Below are 12,923 nucleotides of genomic sequence, written 5' to 3'. Positions count from 1 at the left end.
TGTCTTATGGGATGGGAATGAGGCTGATTCCATTAAAACACATAATTTATCCTACCTTGCTGGCTTTCAGTATCTCAAACATCAGGGGCAACCCTTGGGTGATGAGCTCCTCTGTGTACTCTTCTTCCTGAATGGACTTGAACTCCTTCAGCAAGCACTGGATGAGGGGTCGTCTGTGCTGCTGGAAGGACGTGCGCAAGGACTCCAGCCACGTGTGCAGCGTCCAGGGAACTCCTACGGACAGAGATCATTTCCAGCTTCAGAGAAGGATTCTGCTTTTTTACATTTAGATATGCTGATCTTAGGATTTTAAGTGAAGAGCCCTAGAAATCAAATTTCTATTTATCCCTGACTGAGAAGGCTGGTGGTTATGGGGACATCCCAGACATAATGCACAGAGGCTCTCCTCCAAGTCCTAAGAGAAGATTGTGGTCTCTTTGCTCATCTAGCCTTCAGCTTCTCTGCTGAGACTGCCAATTTGTGGTAATTGCTGTGGTGCTCTGTGATGCAAAAGCCTTTTGGAAACTAGATTTACACTAGCTCATTTGTTTGAATGCAGCCCTGGGGAGCCATTAAATGGTAAAATAAAACGATTTTGGTCACTACCCACCTGGATTCAAACTGGTGGTCTTCAGATTAAAACTTTCTTTAAGCGCTACCCCATGTCCTCTCCTGATCATTACTATTTTCCCTAAACAGCACTGGGCAAGTTAAGCAGATCAGCCTTTTCCAGTCGTTTGTCGTAGCAGAACCACTCTCCAGGAACTTAAAGGGAACTGCTCTCATGCACTAAGTGAGAAAACACATGGAGCTAATGTATCTCTGCAGGCACAAGGCTGGAGGTGACCTAGTTCCTGCTGTTGCAGAACGGAGTGGGAGGAAATGCAAGCCTGGCGTTAGGCTAACAAAAGGTTTTTCCTTCCACTTCAGCAAATGTCCAGCTCCTGGAGAGCAGTTCCGTCACTCTCTTCTCCCTCATCGCCTGGTGCTTCGCCTCCTCAGCCCTCCTGCTGAGCCACCGCATGCCCAGACCCATGCTGGGATGTCCCCAGGGCTGAAGCCAGGCGCCAGGCAGAACCATGCCAGGCACCCAGATCTCTCTCTGAACACAGAATAGTGGGGATAGCAAATACACAGTCCAGATTAATTCCCCTCTGCTCTACCCAGCCACCCTCCCCATGGGTAGAAGCAACTTTCCAACAGGCTGGTGTGATGTTCAAGTCCTGAGTTGGCACAGTTAGCCCAACGAGAAGCCAGTTGCCCCCTCTTACTTTCTGAGGCTCAGAAACCTCAGAAAACAAATACACTTCAACTGTAGAGTGCTTTATGGCAGAATGCGAAAGAAGAGTTGTTGGAGGTGGCCTGCAGGGGCTGAATGCTGCCTCAGAGCCTTAGCCAACGCTCTGCCAAGCAGCAGTGAAGATGGCTGGTGCTGGAAACCACTCCATCCTGCAGAAAAGTGCCACTGGCCACAGAGTGGGGTATGCTGTGGAGCCAAAATAGGCAGGGAACCCGCCAGATCCCCCCATCACCTTCTGCTTCCACAGGAGTTGAAGAAGATGCAAACTGTGGTCAGTTTAAGCAACAGCCCACCAAGAGAGTTTCTTCCAGTGGTCCCTCCCTGGAGAGAGAGGAGAGGGGAGGAGAGGAGAGAGCAGGACATCGGGACTGACCTATGCTGCGTATGTCAATGGTCACATCCACGTAGCCGTGCTCAGCGCTGTGATACATGGCCTCCTTCAGGGCTTTCAGCTTGGCCTTGCTGTTGCGGCTGGCACAAAGCGGAGCTGCTGCCGCGTCGGGCAAGTCCGTTCCCTCCGCCAGGATCTCCTCCAGTGACAGAATGTCGCTCTTCTCCTTCTCTGGCTGAGCAAGCAGCTTACGAAAGACATTCCTGCCAATCACAGCATCACAGAGAGAGGGAGAGAGGGAAAAAGAAGGTGGGAGGGCAGAATCAGCGGCTGAACTTTCATTGTGCCGGGGGTACTTGCTGCCACACCTATCCAATTAATGGCAGGACTAGCAGAGAGCAGACCTGAGGCAGTCACCGCTCCTGCTAGTCCACCTGCACTGCCTGGACCACATCTGCAAGACACTGTTGTCATGACAGACACCGTACAGATGTAGCATGAGTGGTGGCATTTCATGGGAACAGAGACCCATGAGCTAAACGTGACTCGAGACTTCTTCCCACTGTCAGGGAAGGCCAGTGTGCCTCTGGACAAGCTCTCAGGACTTTACCATGGAGGCCACCTGAAAAGGGAGCTGCCTGGAGCTACCAAAAGCACCAGCACTTGATTAACACTCAAAGCAGTCTGGGAAAGCTGGAGCAGCTAGACATTCAACAAGGCCAGTCAGGGCAGGTTAAAGCACATCTGGGACTATTCTGCAAACCTACTGATCTGGCTGGGCCATCAAATAGCTAAGTCCATACTCAGTCTCTTGGTTCCCTCAGTTTTGTACCAGCATAACCTCATCTTTCTCAACAGAGTTGCTCCTGGTTTCTGCAGCTGTGAGAAGAGAAACCAGGCTGGCTCCCATCCCACCTCCCTCGTACTCTGACATCCTCCCTGCACCTACTCAGACCCTGGCGCAGGGTGGCAGCGGGGTATGGCATGTTCCAAACAAATTTTGAGCAGAGGGAGAAGGAGGGAGGATTGTGCACGAATGGTGTACAGATAGGAATATAAGAACCAGGGCCTGTGACGTGGACAACCAGCAGCCAAGCTGAGGAGAGCCCCAGGTCCTTTTTGGGCACATGTGTCCCGCTCACACCAGTTGAATGTGAGACCCGAATAACCAAACTGTCCTCTCTGCCCCAGGGATCCCTCGCAGGCTGCAGATAGGCAGCGGTGTGCAAACCCGCCCTGACATGCCATTAGCATGTTGTTAGACTGGCAGCTTGTTTCTAAGCAAACAGAGGGTAGGTACTGTCTCTAACCTGTATCTATGTTCCTCTGGATGGCTACAATCAGAAAAGTAGGAATGTGAAGATCATGATACCAATCCATTACACTGCAGTCAACTCCTGAGTGCTGCAAGACCATGCATGCCAGGTGCCTTTTTTTTTTAATTTTAATTTGCAGCATACATACAACATTAAGGCACACGGGACTTTACAGTAAACACAGATGCAGAAACACTATTCAATGACAATTAAGGCTACAGCAGTACAGACACAACCTGTCTCAAACCTGAGAAATACGTCAGCAAGAAATTCAGAAGGAATGTCTTTGGCATTCCTTTCTGCTGTCATATCAGCTACAATTTAACAAACATCACATTGCAACACACCAAAGAGTCCCCTTCCCTTTTTTTTTTTTTTTCTTTTTTAATCAGCTATCAAAAAGCAGCTTGTACCACCAGCTGGTTAGAATCACATGCTAGCAAAAAGCCTTACATCTCTGCTCAGTTGGTGGTATGTTCAATTGTTCATGCAGAACCTTCACCCGTCTGCTCAAACCAGATGCCCAGGCAAAAAAATCAGCACTTGAAGGATGCCGCTAGACTCGTTCCCACTCTACCTGTGTCCATGTGCAGCAGCCTGACTGAAAGAGTTCATGTCACCTTGTGGAGTCATGGAAATGCCGTTCCTGTACATTGTTCCTATCATGGGGTCAGCTCCTCTCTCCAAAAGCAAACTGACCAGTTCGAAATTTCCTGCAAGTCAAGAGATGGCATTTTTACTTCTTTTAAAATCCACTTTTTACTAACCTAAGCCACAGATCCTGACTGAAGCATTTATTACAGTGGGAGGAGAAAGTCCTTACCAGCAGCCGCTGCCAACTGTAAAGGAGTTTCAGAGTAATTTTCCTCTCCATGCTCCAAGGAACCTTCTACCTTTGCTCCAGCATCCAGCAACAGCTAGAAAGAAAATTCACTATTTAGAGCAACTGCGGGTATCACAGCCTTCAGAGTTCATGAAGAGTGACGAATGAGAGTCTAATGCTTCTTGTTATCTGCAAACCAGATACAATGGAAACAAGTGACATGCAAATTCAGCCCATTGTTTCACAGAGGAAAATTGATTCCTTTTTTCGCTCATTTTACGCTGCCAGACACCAGGAGCACTAGTGTCCAACTTCAGAGCCAAAAAAGTGTAACCCAGTGTTTCTGAATGGGAAATGGGGTAGGTTCAGTGTTCGGAAGTAATGCGCTGAAGATGGAAGTACTGAAAATTAGCCCAACAAGCGTCCTTTCTTCACGAGTCTTCTAGAAGCCCAGCGCCACCTTAAAATAGACCAGATTTCAATGGCCTCCATCTTTTATATAAAAGACATGGCCAAAAGAAAGGCAATTCTTAAGAACCAATCGCACTCCAAAAGCTGTGATCTCCATCGGGGACACTTCTACGTAAGTAACAACAACACTGAAAACAAAAGTGGCCAAGGAGAGCAGCATGGAGCCTGTGCTCCAGCGCCCTCTTGGCCATTTCTGTCTTGAGGCCTTCACAGTTTTGGCGCTTCATTAAGCGTGCCACAGACACAGCTGTTTTGAACCTTTGAGATGCCAAAGCACAGAAGCAGCATATCCCACGTGATGCCCCGCTGGGGGAAGGAGAGTGAGTGCCTCTCCCCATCTGGAGCAGCACAGGGGCTGTCGTCCACCTCTCCCCCACCAAGGCAGCGGTTTTGTGTTTGCTAGAATATCATAGTGTAAGAAAGTGTAATGAATGAATAAACAAACACACAAAACAAGTGGTCAGGAAGGAGCACAAGGAGTTGTCAGACTTTCTTTGGTGCAACTTTGCTTTAAAATTGTCCTTTTTAAGCCTCATATTGGTTAAGGTTTGAACACCGTATTCATTATATAATAGGTCTATTATATATCAGTACACTCTAGAAGAAGCAGAAGTAACCAATATGAGTATGACAAGCGGATACTGGTTTGAGATGGATGTAATTAGAACTGAAGAGGAGAAACAAAAGAATGAGATGCAGGTAGGGAAATACAATAATACCTGAACTACAGGAATATGTCCATGCAACACAGCAAATGTCAGAGCTGTCCAATGGCGGGTCTCAGGGTGGACGGATGGGTATTTATGAGCAGTACTGACAACCTACAAACAAATTAAAGTTATTTTTTTTTTAAAGAGCTATACGTAATAAAATTCAACCTGCCTGAAAGCCAGGCACGTGAGGGAGGAAGTGAAATAGAAAACCTGGGAAAGGTGCTTTATAAAATTATTTGATTCATTTTTTTCCTGCAAAAATTTTCTCAATATTAAAACTGTGCTGATTTGACGGCTTGATTAGAGTTCATACCAAATGAAGTCTTTTTACCAACTACTGTAGCTCCACCTAAACCACTGGCCACCAGATACTTTTGCACAAGGTCAAAACATCCACAGCTGGTTACAGCAGCACACACCGGGGAAGCAGGGATGGATCAGGACGTTCACAGCTAAGGACCTCTCCCACCAGCTTCTCCAGACCGTGTGTCAACAGCCTTGGGTCTTGGGATTGCTCCAGGCCCAAAGAAGCTCTATCCACATAAATAAGTATGACTTTTGTCACTGCCATCATGAAAGACACATCACAAGCCCTATGCTAGAGTTCACAGATGTGCTTCCAGGCTCTTCCTCTCTCACAGGAGGAAAAAAAGACAGCTGAGAAGTGATGGGGCAGAGCGGCATTTCAGAGAGGTTTTAAGAAAACTCCTTATTACCGCTGTCTCCTGTCTGAGTTAAAAGAGTAGGGTGGTGACAGTTAAAAGAGATGCAAACTATATCCTTAGAAAACAAAATGGTATTTTTCACGTTGCTCCTGCCATTTTCTAAGCCTTAGTGCCTGGTGCTTCTAATGCAGACATCAGGAAAGATGAATAACCACTCTTTCCTTCAGTTTCCCTGTCTTAAAGATGGGGGTATTAATATTGATAAGGTTCACAGAAATGGTAAAATCTAATGAACGTTTGCAATCCAAGACTGCACACTCAGATGGAGTGTGACACTAAAATTCAGAATCTTATTATCGATCTTCAGAGGACTAAAATCAGAGTAAAAGATGCATGATCTCTCTGTCTCATCAGTCAGCTATGCTTTCCATACCTTGTCTGAGGTACTTTTATCCAAGGAGGGGAGCAGGGCCAGTTACTAGATACTCGGCTGCATTAGCAGCTCACATTTCCAAGCAACACATGCAGTGTTTTGCTAGAAGCAGATGACCAGACCCTCAGTCCCAAGGACAGGGATGAGGGCAAGATCTGAGGAGCCCATGCAGATCCCACAGCTTGCCAGAGGAGCAGTTCTGCACCAGCACCGGGCTGTTATTACGCACATTTGCCAAATAAAAAGCTCAAAGTGCCAAAAGGGGAAGTGTGCCCATGTCTTGAGCACAGGCACGGGGCTTCTTTGGGTCTGGGATTCATCAGAAGGAAGAGGATTGAGCAGTTTGAGCACTGGGGGTCTAGGCTGGGGAGCAAGAACAGCAAAGGGTGAGGATGGGCAGGGTCACGGTTCAGGGAATACATCCAGCTTCTCCTCCAGCACTGATTCCCCCACTGTTCGGGGCAGCCCATGGCAAACGGCAAAAAAAATTAAGTCATTTTAACTCCTTTGCTCCTTTTCTTTCGGTTAGAGTTCTCTCCAGTCACCACAGTGGTTGCAGAAGACCTGCTGCAGACCAGGCTTTTAAGGCCTCAATTGAGATTTGCTGAGCAGCTACAGGTCCCACTGACTCCATAGCAAATTGTAGCTTCTCAGCACATCTGGAAATTGGTCCATTTTTGCTAAAGATGGGCAATCAAAAAGGGAGGCACCCAGCATTTGAGGCTACTTTTGGAAACATATATATATAACTGATTTGCAAAGAGAAAGGGGGAAAATGATGCAGGCACCTGACAAGAGTACTTATTTTTGTTCATGGTTGATTTGCCTTTTTTTTTGCCGTAATTGCCCAATTTGCACAGTTGGTTGTGGTGTGCACAAATCATCTTATAATTGCACACCATAATTATTCACAGTTCTTGTCCCAAAGTGTTTTCATTTGATTTTAGAGCAAACATTCTACTGAAATGAATCAGGGAGGTTCACATTCCTCACTGGAGCTGTTCTCTCAGATGTCAGCAATTTCAGGAAGACAAAACTGTTTAAATTTGCATCTGGTTCAAGTCTGGAAGATTACTGGAGCAACTGTGGGGATGGCTCCTAATGAAAACTTGTCCTAGGAACCAAATAATGGCATCTCACCTCTGAGCCACAGGCAGGAATAGAATAAAGGGGAGATCAGTCTCCCTGCTCATGCAGTCTTTGGTCTGTCTATCAAGAGTGCTAACAAGGTTTCAAGTATTCAATTCCTGTCAGCTCTCGAGGATTGTTTGCTTGAATTTGGGGAGGAAAGAGGTGAGAGTGGAACTGAAATCATCAGCTGATTTCACATAAGCCACCAAACAGCAATCAGATAGCAATGACTATCAGTCTCTTACAGGTGACATCTATTTCTACTTTTAAATTAGATTTTTTAAAAGTGCAAAACGTCTGGTTGAAAGCAGTGACTACAATTTATCAGCTTGCTCAAGTCCAAACAGAACAGATGGAACACAGATAAGTGAAGGAGACAGCTTAATTTACTCATGACCTCAACAAATTGAAACTGGAATTGTTAACAAATAATTCTGTTGCGGATTTTCAAACAGCTCTTTAAAAATGTACATACCTGCACTGTGCAGAGTCAGACCACAATCTGTTAGCTGGACAGATTGTATAAGTTTGTGATGTGTATTATCAAAGAGACATTTATACTCTGGAAGCTTCAAGCTCCTCATCCAACAGTTTTTAGCCCATGGCACTTCGTAAAATAAAACAGTGGAACCTACATTGCGTTTGTGTGCTGGGGATGCTTAGCTGGAACATCCCAATGTATAGAAGTGCTCGAGCTTTGACAGGTTATCAGATGGGTATTTCTTTCACCTTCTTCATTTTAACTCAGCTGAGATTCGGGGAGTCCTTCCAGTACCATTAGAACTGTGCTCCATGATAGTGTTAATGCCTGTATACATTTGCAGTGCAAGCACAACTAAATCAGTATTACCTGTGAGGTAAGTCCGATGACTTGACCCCCTCCTGTGCAGTGAATCCCAGTGTTAACCTAATGCAGTTTGATTTCACTACTTCATTTCAAGTGGTGCTGTCCAGGATAAGGCAAATTTATTTTCTCTTTAATTCTTGGCATTTTCCTCTCTGCTACAGTTTCAGGAGTTAATTTAAGATGTAAACAAATAACAGAACAAAGATACAACCAACAAAAAGTCCTCACCTCAGCATTCAGATCTGCTCCAGCATCTAGCAGCATCTGCACCATAGCCTCATCACCCCTGACACAAGCATACATCAGTGGAGTCATGCCCTAGTCATTTTTTGGAGTTAAAAAACAAAGGAATTGACAAATTTAACACAGAACTCTGATTTTTTTTTAACAATTATTTAAGTATATATCATCAAGACTAACAGTATGTATTTAATGAAATCCATTACCTCTGTTACAGCCATGCCCCTCAGACTAGCAAAAGTCAACCATTTTGTAAAATCTCAATTTTTAATGTCAGTTGGGTTGTTATTTTGTTTTCATGGTACCCTCAGCATCCTCAGCCTGATGAGTCAAACTGGATTTGACAGCCTCACCTCCATCTTCATACACTAAAATAAGCACCTTTGTCTTTGGGGCCCCAGCAGAGAAATGCTTTTATCAAAGCAACTGTATTGCCATGGTGCTTAAAAAGATAATAATACTATTTTTCTAAGATCTAACTTTTTAATTAACAAAAGAGCCTGTAAAAACACCCCACACTCCTTTTAAGACAGGTTAGATTCAGACACAGCTTTTTCAATGTGGATACCATAAGGGGCTGGAAAGGTCAAGGCTTTGTATAGCACTCCCTAGCAAACAAGGACTTAATTCTAAATGAAAAGCCAGACAGCATTGTTGCAAGTCACTGGCTCTAGGAAAACATGGCCCTGTTTGGAGAAAAACTAGATTAAGTGACCCTTCACTACAGAACCACTACAACGCAACTTGTATTAATCTGAAATACCTGCTGTGGCTCATCACCGTTCCCTTAAGATAAGTATTACTGTGGCTGTGGTAATAAGCCCAGATGAAACCATGAAAAAAATCATTACACCTACCGTAAATGATAAGAGAAAAAGCTGGTTATTAAATACAGTAGGGGGTGTTGATCAACAGCCACCAGTGGTTTTGCAGTAAATCTACCACAGCACGCAGCTACCTCTGATGCATGTTTATAGGCCACCTTGAGGTCCCCTGGTAAATCTGCTATCAGATGATACCCATTTGCTGTTTAATCTGAGTGCTGCGGTAAAGTGAAATGATTTTCAGAGAAACCAGAGGTGCCTAGCATGGCCAGACATAGAGCCACGACACCGCCCTTCCCAGCAAGAGCCCAGAACTACTGTTTTGGCTGAACTAGCCCATTTTTCATGATTGCATGACTGGTTAAAGGTGGTGGGTGCTTATGTATGGAAGGGCTGCTCTTGTAGAGAAAATACAAGTTAAGGTTTGCCCCTGAAAGGCACTTAGATTCTCCCTGAAACGCACCAAGCATTTCACAGGATAAAATCTGCAGTGTACTAATGGAGATACAGAGTAAGAGAACAGGCATTTGGGGCCTCATGCCAGCATTAAGAAAAAACGAGTTCACCCCAGGCAAGGAGAGTTCTTGGGTGACTTGCAAAGAGAATTTGAAACTACTTCAGCTACAGTCAGTGGCAAAACATTTCCTTTGGCAGTCAATAATACAGGAACAAACGGGACCATGAGAATTCAAAAAATTGCATTTGGGCCTTGAAACACAGGGACAGGGTGGCAGCTTAAAATTAAATACACATTCCTTCAACTATTATTTCAATTTCTGTAAGCGGCGTCACTCGATAATTAAATCAAGTGTTTAGCACAAGGAGTCTAATCAGATCTGAAGAAAAGAATCTGCAAACCCCATGCTGGGGCTTTCCCCCTGCAAGACGCAGGACTTAGGCCGCCATGGTGAAGAAGCCCACAGCAGCAGAGGGTCTGCCTGGGGACCACACGGGCTATTTTGGTGCTGCTGAAGCTGAAGAGGGACTTAGCGCTGACTGAAAGGAAGCCAGAATATCATGCTGCAGTATCAGGGTTTTTAAGGAGTTAATGAGGTTGCTAACCTCCCCTTTCCTTGCACTGCTATCCCTCCTGCTTTTGCTGGTCCCTCAACCTTGTGCTGCAGCATCACTCAGCCCCCTCTCTTTGCACGTGGGAGGAATGGATTTTTAATGAGCTCATCATTGGTGTTTCAAACATACACAGGAACGTGGTAAAAACATTGTACAATCAATGCAAAGGGCATCTGGATTCTGGCAAAATAAAAAAATTACTCTCTTCCAGCTTTGTATCACTTAGGGCTCTGTCCTGCAAGATGTGGGATCCTACAAGATGTGGGATGTTTGATCCAGCGAAGCATTTAAGCACAGGCTTAACTTTCACTCAAATAGGATGTAAGCATGTGTTCAGAGTTAAGCATATGATTAGGTACTTTGATGAATCAAGCCAGAGTGTTCCCAGGTTTCAGCCTGGAGGACAGAGGAAATAAGCTGTGAAAAGTTCCCAGGGTCAAACTAACTTAAAATAATAATTTTTAAAAGTATAACATATGAACATTGGAATAATCAGACTAATACTATTTTTTTTTCAGGGAGTACTGCCCTCTTCTAAAGCTTTTCTCAAACAAACCCACAAAGTTGACTCAGGCTGAAACTACTGAACTGCTGTACTGTGCTATACATAATACGCATACCTGGAGTAGCTTTCATTTCAAAAGACCTAAACCCACCAACAGTCCAGCTCCTGTCCCAAGCAATCACCTTGGGGGTAGCAGCCACCTGCCTCCTGCCAAAGAGGATGCCACAGCTCTGGGAACATGCAGTGACAACTTCATTAGGGGCACCAGAAAATTCAGGGGTCTCTATTTCAAAAGGAAATGGTAGTACCCTTGGCCACTGTCTTCCTCTGGGAAGGGGAAACCACCTCGGTGAGCATCACAGTCCAAGAGACTGCTGTCAGTTGGTAGGTGCAGAGAAAAGGTTTATCCCCAGACACAACCACCAGCTTCATGGAGGTGTAACTCCAGGGAAATTTAGGCTCCTCAACTGGTGGATGTTGGCCACAATGGAGGGGTAATGCTGCACTTTCACATCTGGAAGGTCAGTTCAAATTGAGCTGAACTCAGTTAAAAAGTGTCATTAACTAGTTGTTCCCTGCTGGGGGTTCAGTGGTACAGGTGAAATGCATTGCAAATTCTAGGCAGTGTTCAGTGGGAGGATATTCACCTCACAAAGCCCTGCCCCCACGCCACTGTTCATGGCAGCAAAGCAGTTTTAAGTATTCAGATCAACGCTAAGCTCTCTTGGGATCTCGTCCTGGCTTCACTCAATTCACCTCACAGTTAAGATTTCAGGGGATGCATTTGCCCTCATGCTGAGTTACCTCAGTACCAACAAATCAATACAACTCAAAAAGACCAAGCTTAACACAAATGTTCACCTAGCAGTGCTTTAACTCAATGCAAAGTAATGTAGGGAAAGAATTAAGGTCCTGTCTATGCTAAGCTAAAAGTTGGGGCTCGTTTTCTGCGATAAGCAGACAAAACTCTCATGTTTCACAGTTGCTCCTTTACATTTCTGTCTCGTTACCTGTTCACTCATGCTGTTAATCCCATCCGGTCCCAGCAAGGATATGGCTTGTTTAACCAGATCCGTTCGGCCACAGTTGAGCATTCGGAAGCCCAGGTCCTGCTTGAACTTCGCTTCAGTGGCAACTGCATCCAGCTTCCGAGACGCACAAAAACAGTCGTCGATTCTGTGGACATGAGAAATAAACTCCCTCAGAGGGCAATCAGAGGACAGACCTCACTGTGCCTAGGAAAATACTACTTTGTCCTGTCTTTGAAGGACGTAGGTCATGCACACATTCATTCTCCTTTGACCTGTATATTCAAGGGAAGTGCTGAGTGGAAAATGCTAATGCAAGCTAATGGAGATTGCCCTTGGTCTATCTTTCATGGGACAAGGTATACATATTATAAAGAGTTGGGCAAAAAAAGCACAGCTTCCATTTGGTTTTGTTTCCCTGCTTAAGCAACACACAGCACATTCTCACCACAAGCTGTCTCTCTGCATGGCGAGGTTATCCAGCAACCTTGATCTCTGAGAAGTTTCAGTAGCTTCAGTAAGCTTTGAACTTACATCAAGCAGACGTATTATCATTGACAATTAAACAAAGAGAAAATAATGTCACTCTGAATGCTTTCAAAGACCTTGCCAGCTCAGCCCCAGTAACAGTAACAGGGAAGCCTTTTTGGAGCAAAAAGTGCAAGGCACAGAATTGCAGACTGGCTGAGGTCGGAGGTCATCTGGTCCAACCCCCTTGTTCAAGCAGGGCCACCTGCAGACATGCAGGGCACCACGCGATCAGGAAGGAGAAGGCAATCTTGCCAGGTAATCGTGGCAAAACACCACAAATCCTTGCTGGCTGTGTAAAACAGATGGGATGTCATTCTTTTAAGGTCTTATTCAAAAGATCCCCAAACTGTAAACTGCTCGAGATATCCATTTCAAATGGAAGAAGGGCCAGGAGTTATTTAGTCAAGATGTGAATCTACAGCTCCAGAGAGAGCCAAGCAATTCCAATTTGATGTTTATCCAACTCTGTTTCATCTTATTAAAAGACAGATTTGCTTTTCTTTCGTTCTGAGGAGTGTCTGGGGCAGAGGGTGGAGTCCAAATCCACAGTGCTTTCGGTGTGAACTTGGATAAAGGACTGTTTGGAAAAAAATCACTTTCATTCTCCAAAAAAGCGAGGTCAGAAAACGAGGGGCTACTTATGAATGGAAAACAAAGATCAAAAGTGAAAAAGTCAAACACATATCTAATATTT

At 45.0% G+C, this 12,923-nt stretch overlaps 1 protein-coding gene across 3 annotated transcripts in view; it reads right to left on the bottom strand.

Moving 5' to 3' along the window:
* Positions 1 to 12,923, bottom strand: part of ABTB3 (ankyrin repeat and BTB domain containing 3) — a 183,749-nt gene that overhangs the window by 32,687 nt on the left and 138,139 nt on the right. For 2 of the 3 annotated variants that reach the window (XM_065852216.2, XM_065852225.2), the window contains exons 5-11: positions 11,681 to 11,846; positions 8,259 to 8,348; positions 4,961 to 5,062; positions 3,771 to 3,864; positions 3,525 to 3,660; positions 1,674 to 1,894; positions 56 to 234 (exon numbers count right to left, since the gene is read on the bottom strand). In XM_065852216.2, the coding sequence (XP_065708288.1) occupies positions 56 to 234; positions 1,674 to 1,894; positions 3,525 to 3,660; positions 3,771 to 3,864; positions 4,961 to 5,062; positions 8,259 to 8,348; positions 11,681 to 11,846 (988 nt within the window). The remainder of the gene's footprint in view (positions 1 to 55; positions 235 to 1,673; positions 1,895 to 3,524; positions 3,661 to 3,770; positions 3,865 to 4,960; positions 5,063 to 8,258; positions 8,349 to 11,680; positions 11,847 to 12,923) is intronic. The other variant, XM_071798863.1, reaches the window with a different exon arrangement.

This window comes from Patagioenas fasciata, chromosome 1 (genome assembly GCF_037038585.1).
Source record: "Patagioenas fasciata isolate bPatFas1 chromosome 1, bPatFas1.hap1, whole genome shotgun sequence".
NCBI lineage: Eukaryota > Metazoa > Chordata > Aves > Columbiformes > Columbidae > Patagioenas > Patagioenas fasciata.
This window is presented reverse-complemented; position numbering and strand designations above follow the sequence as displayed.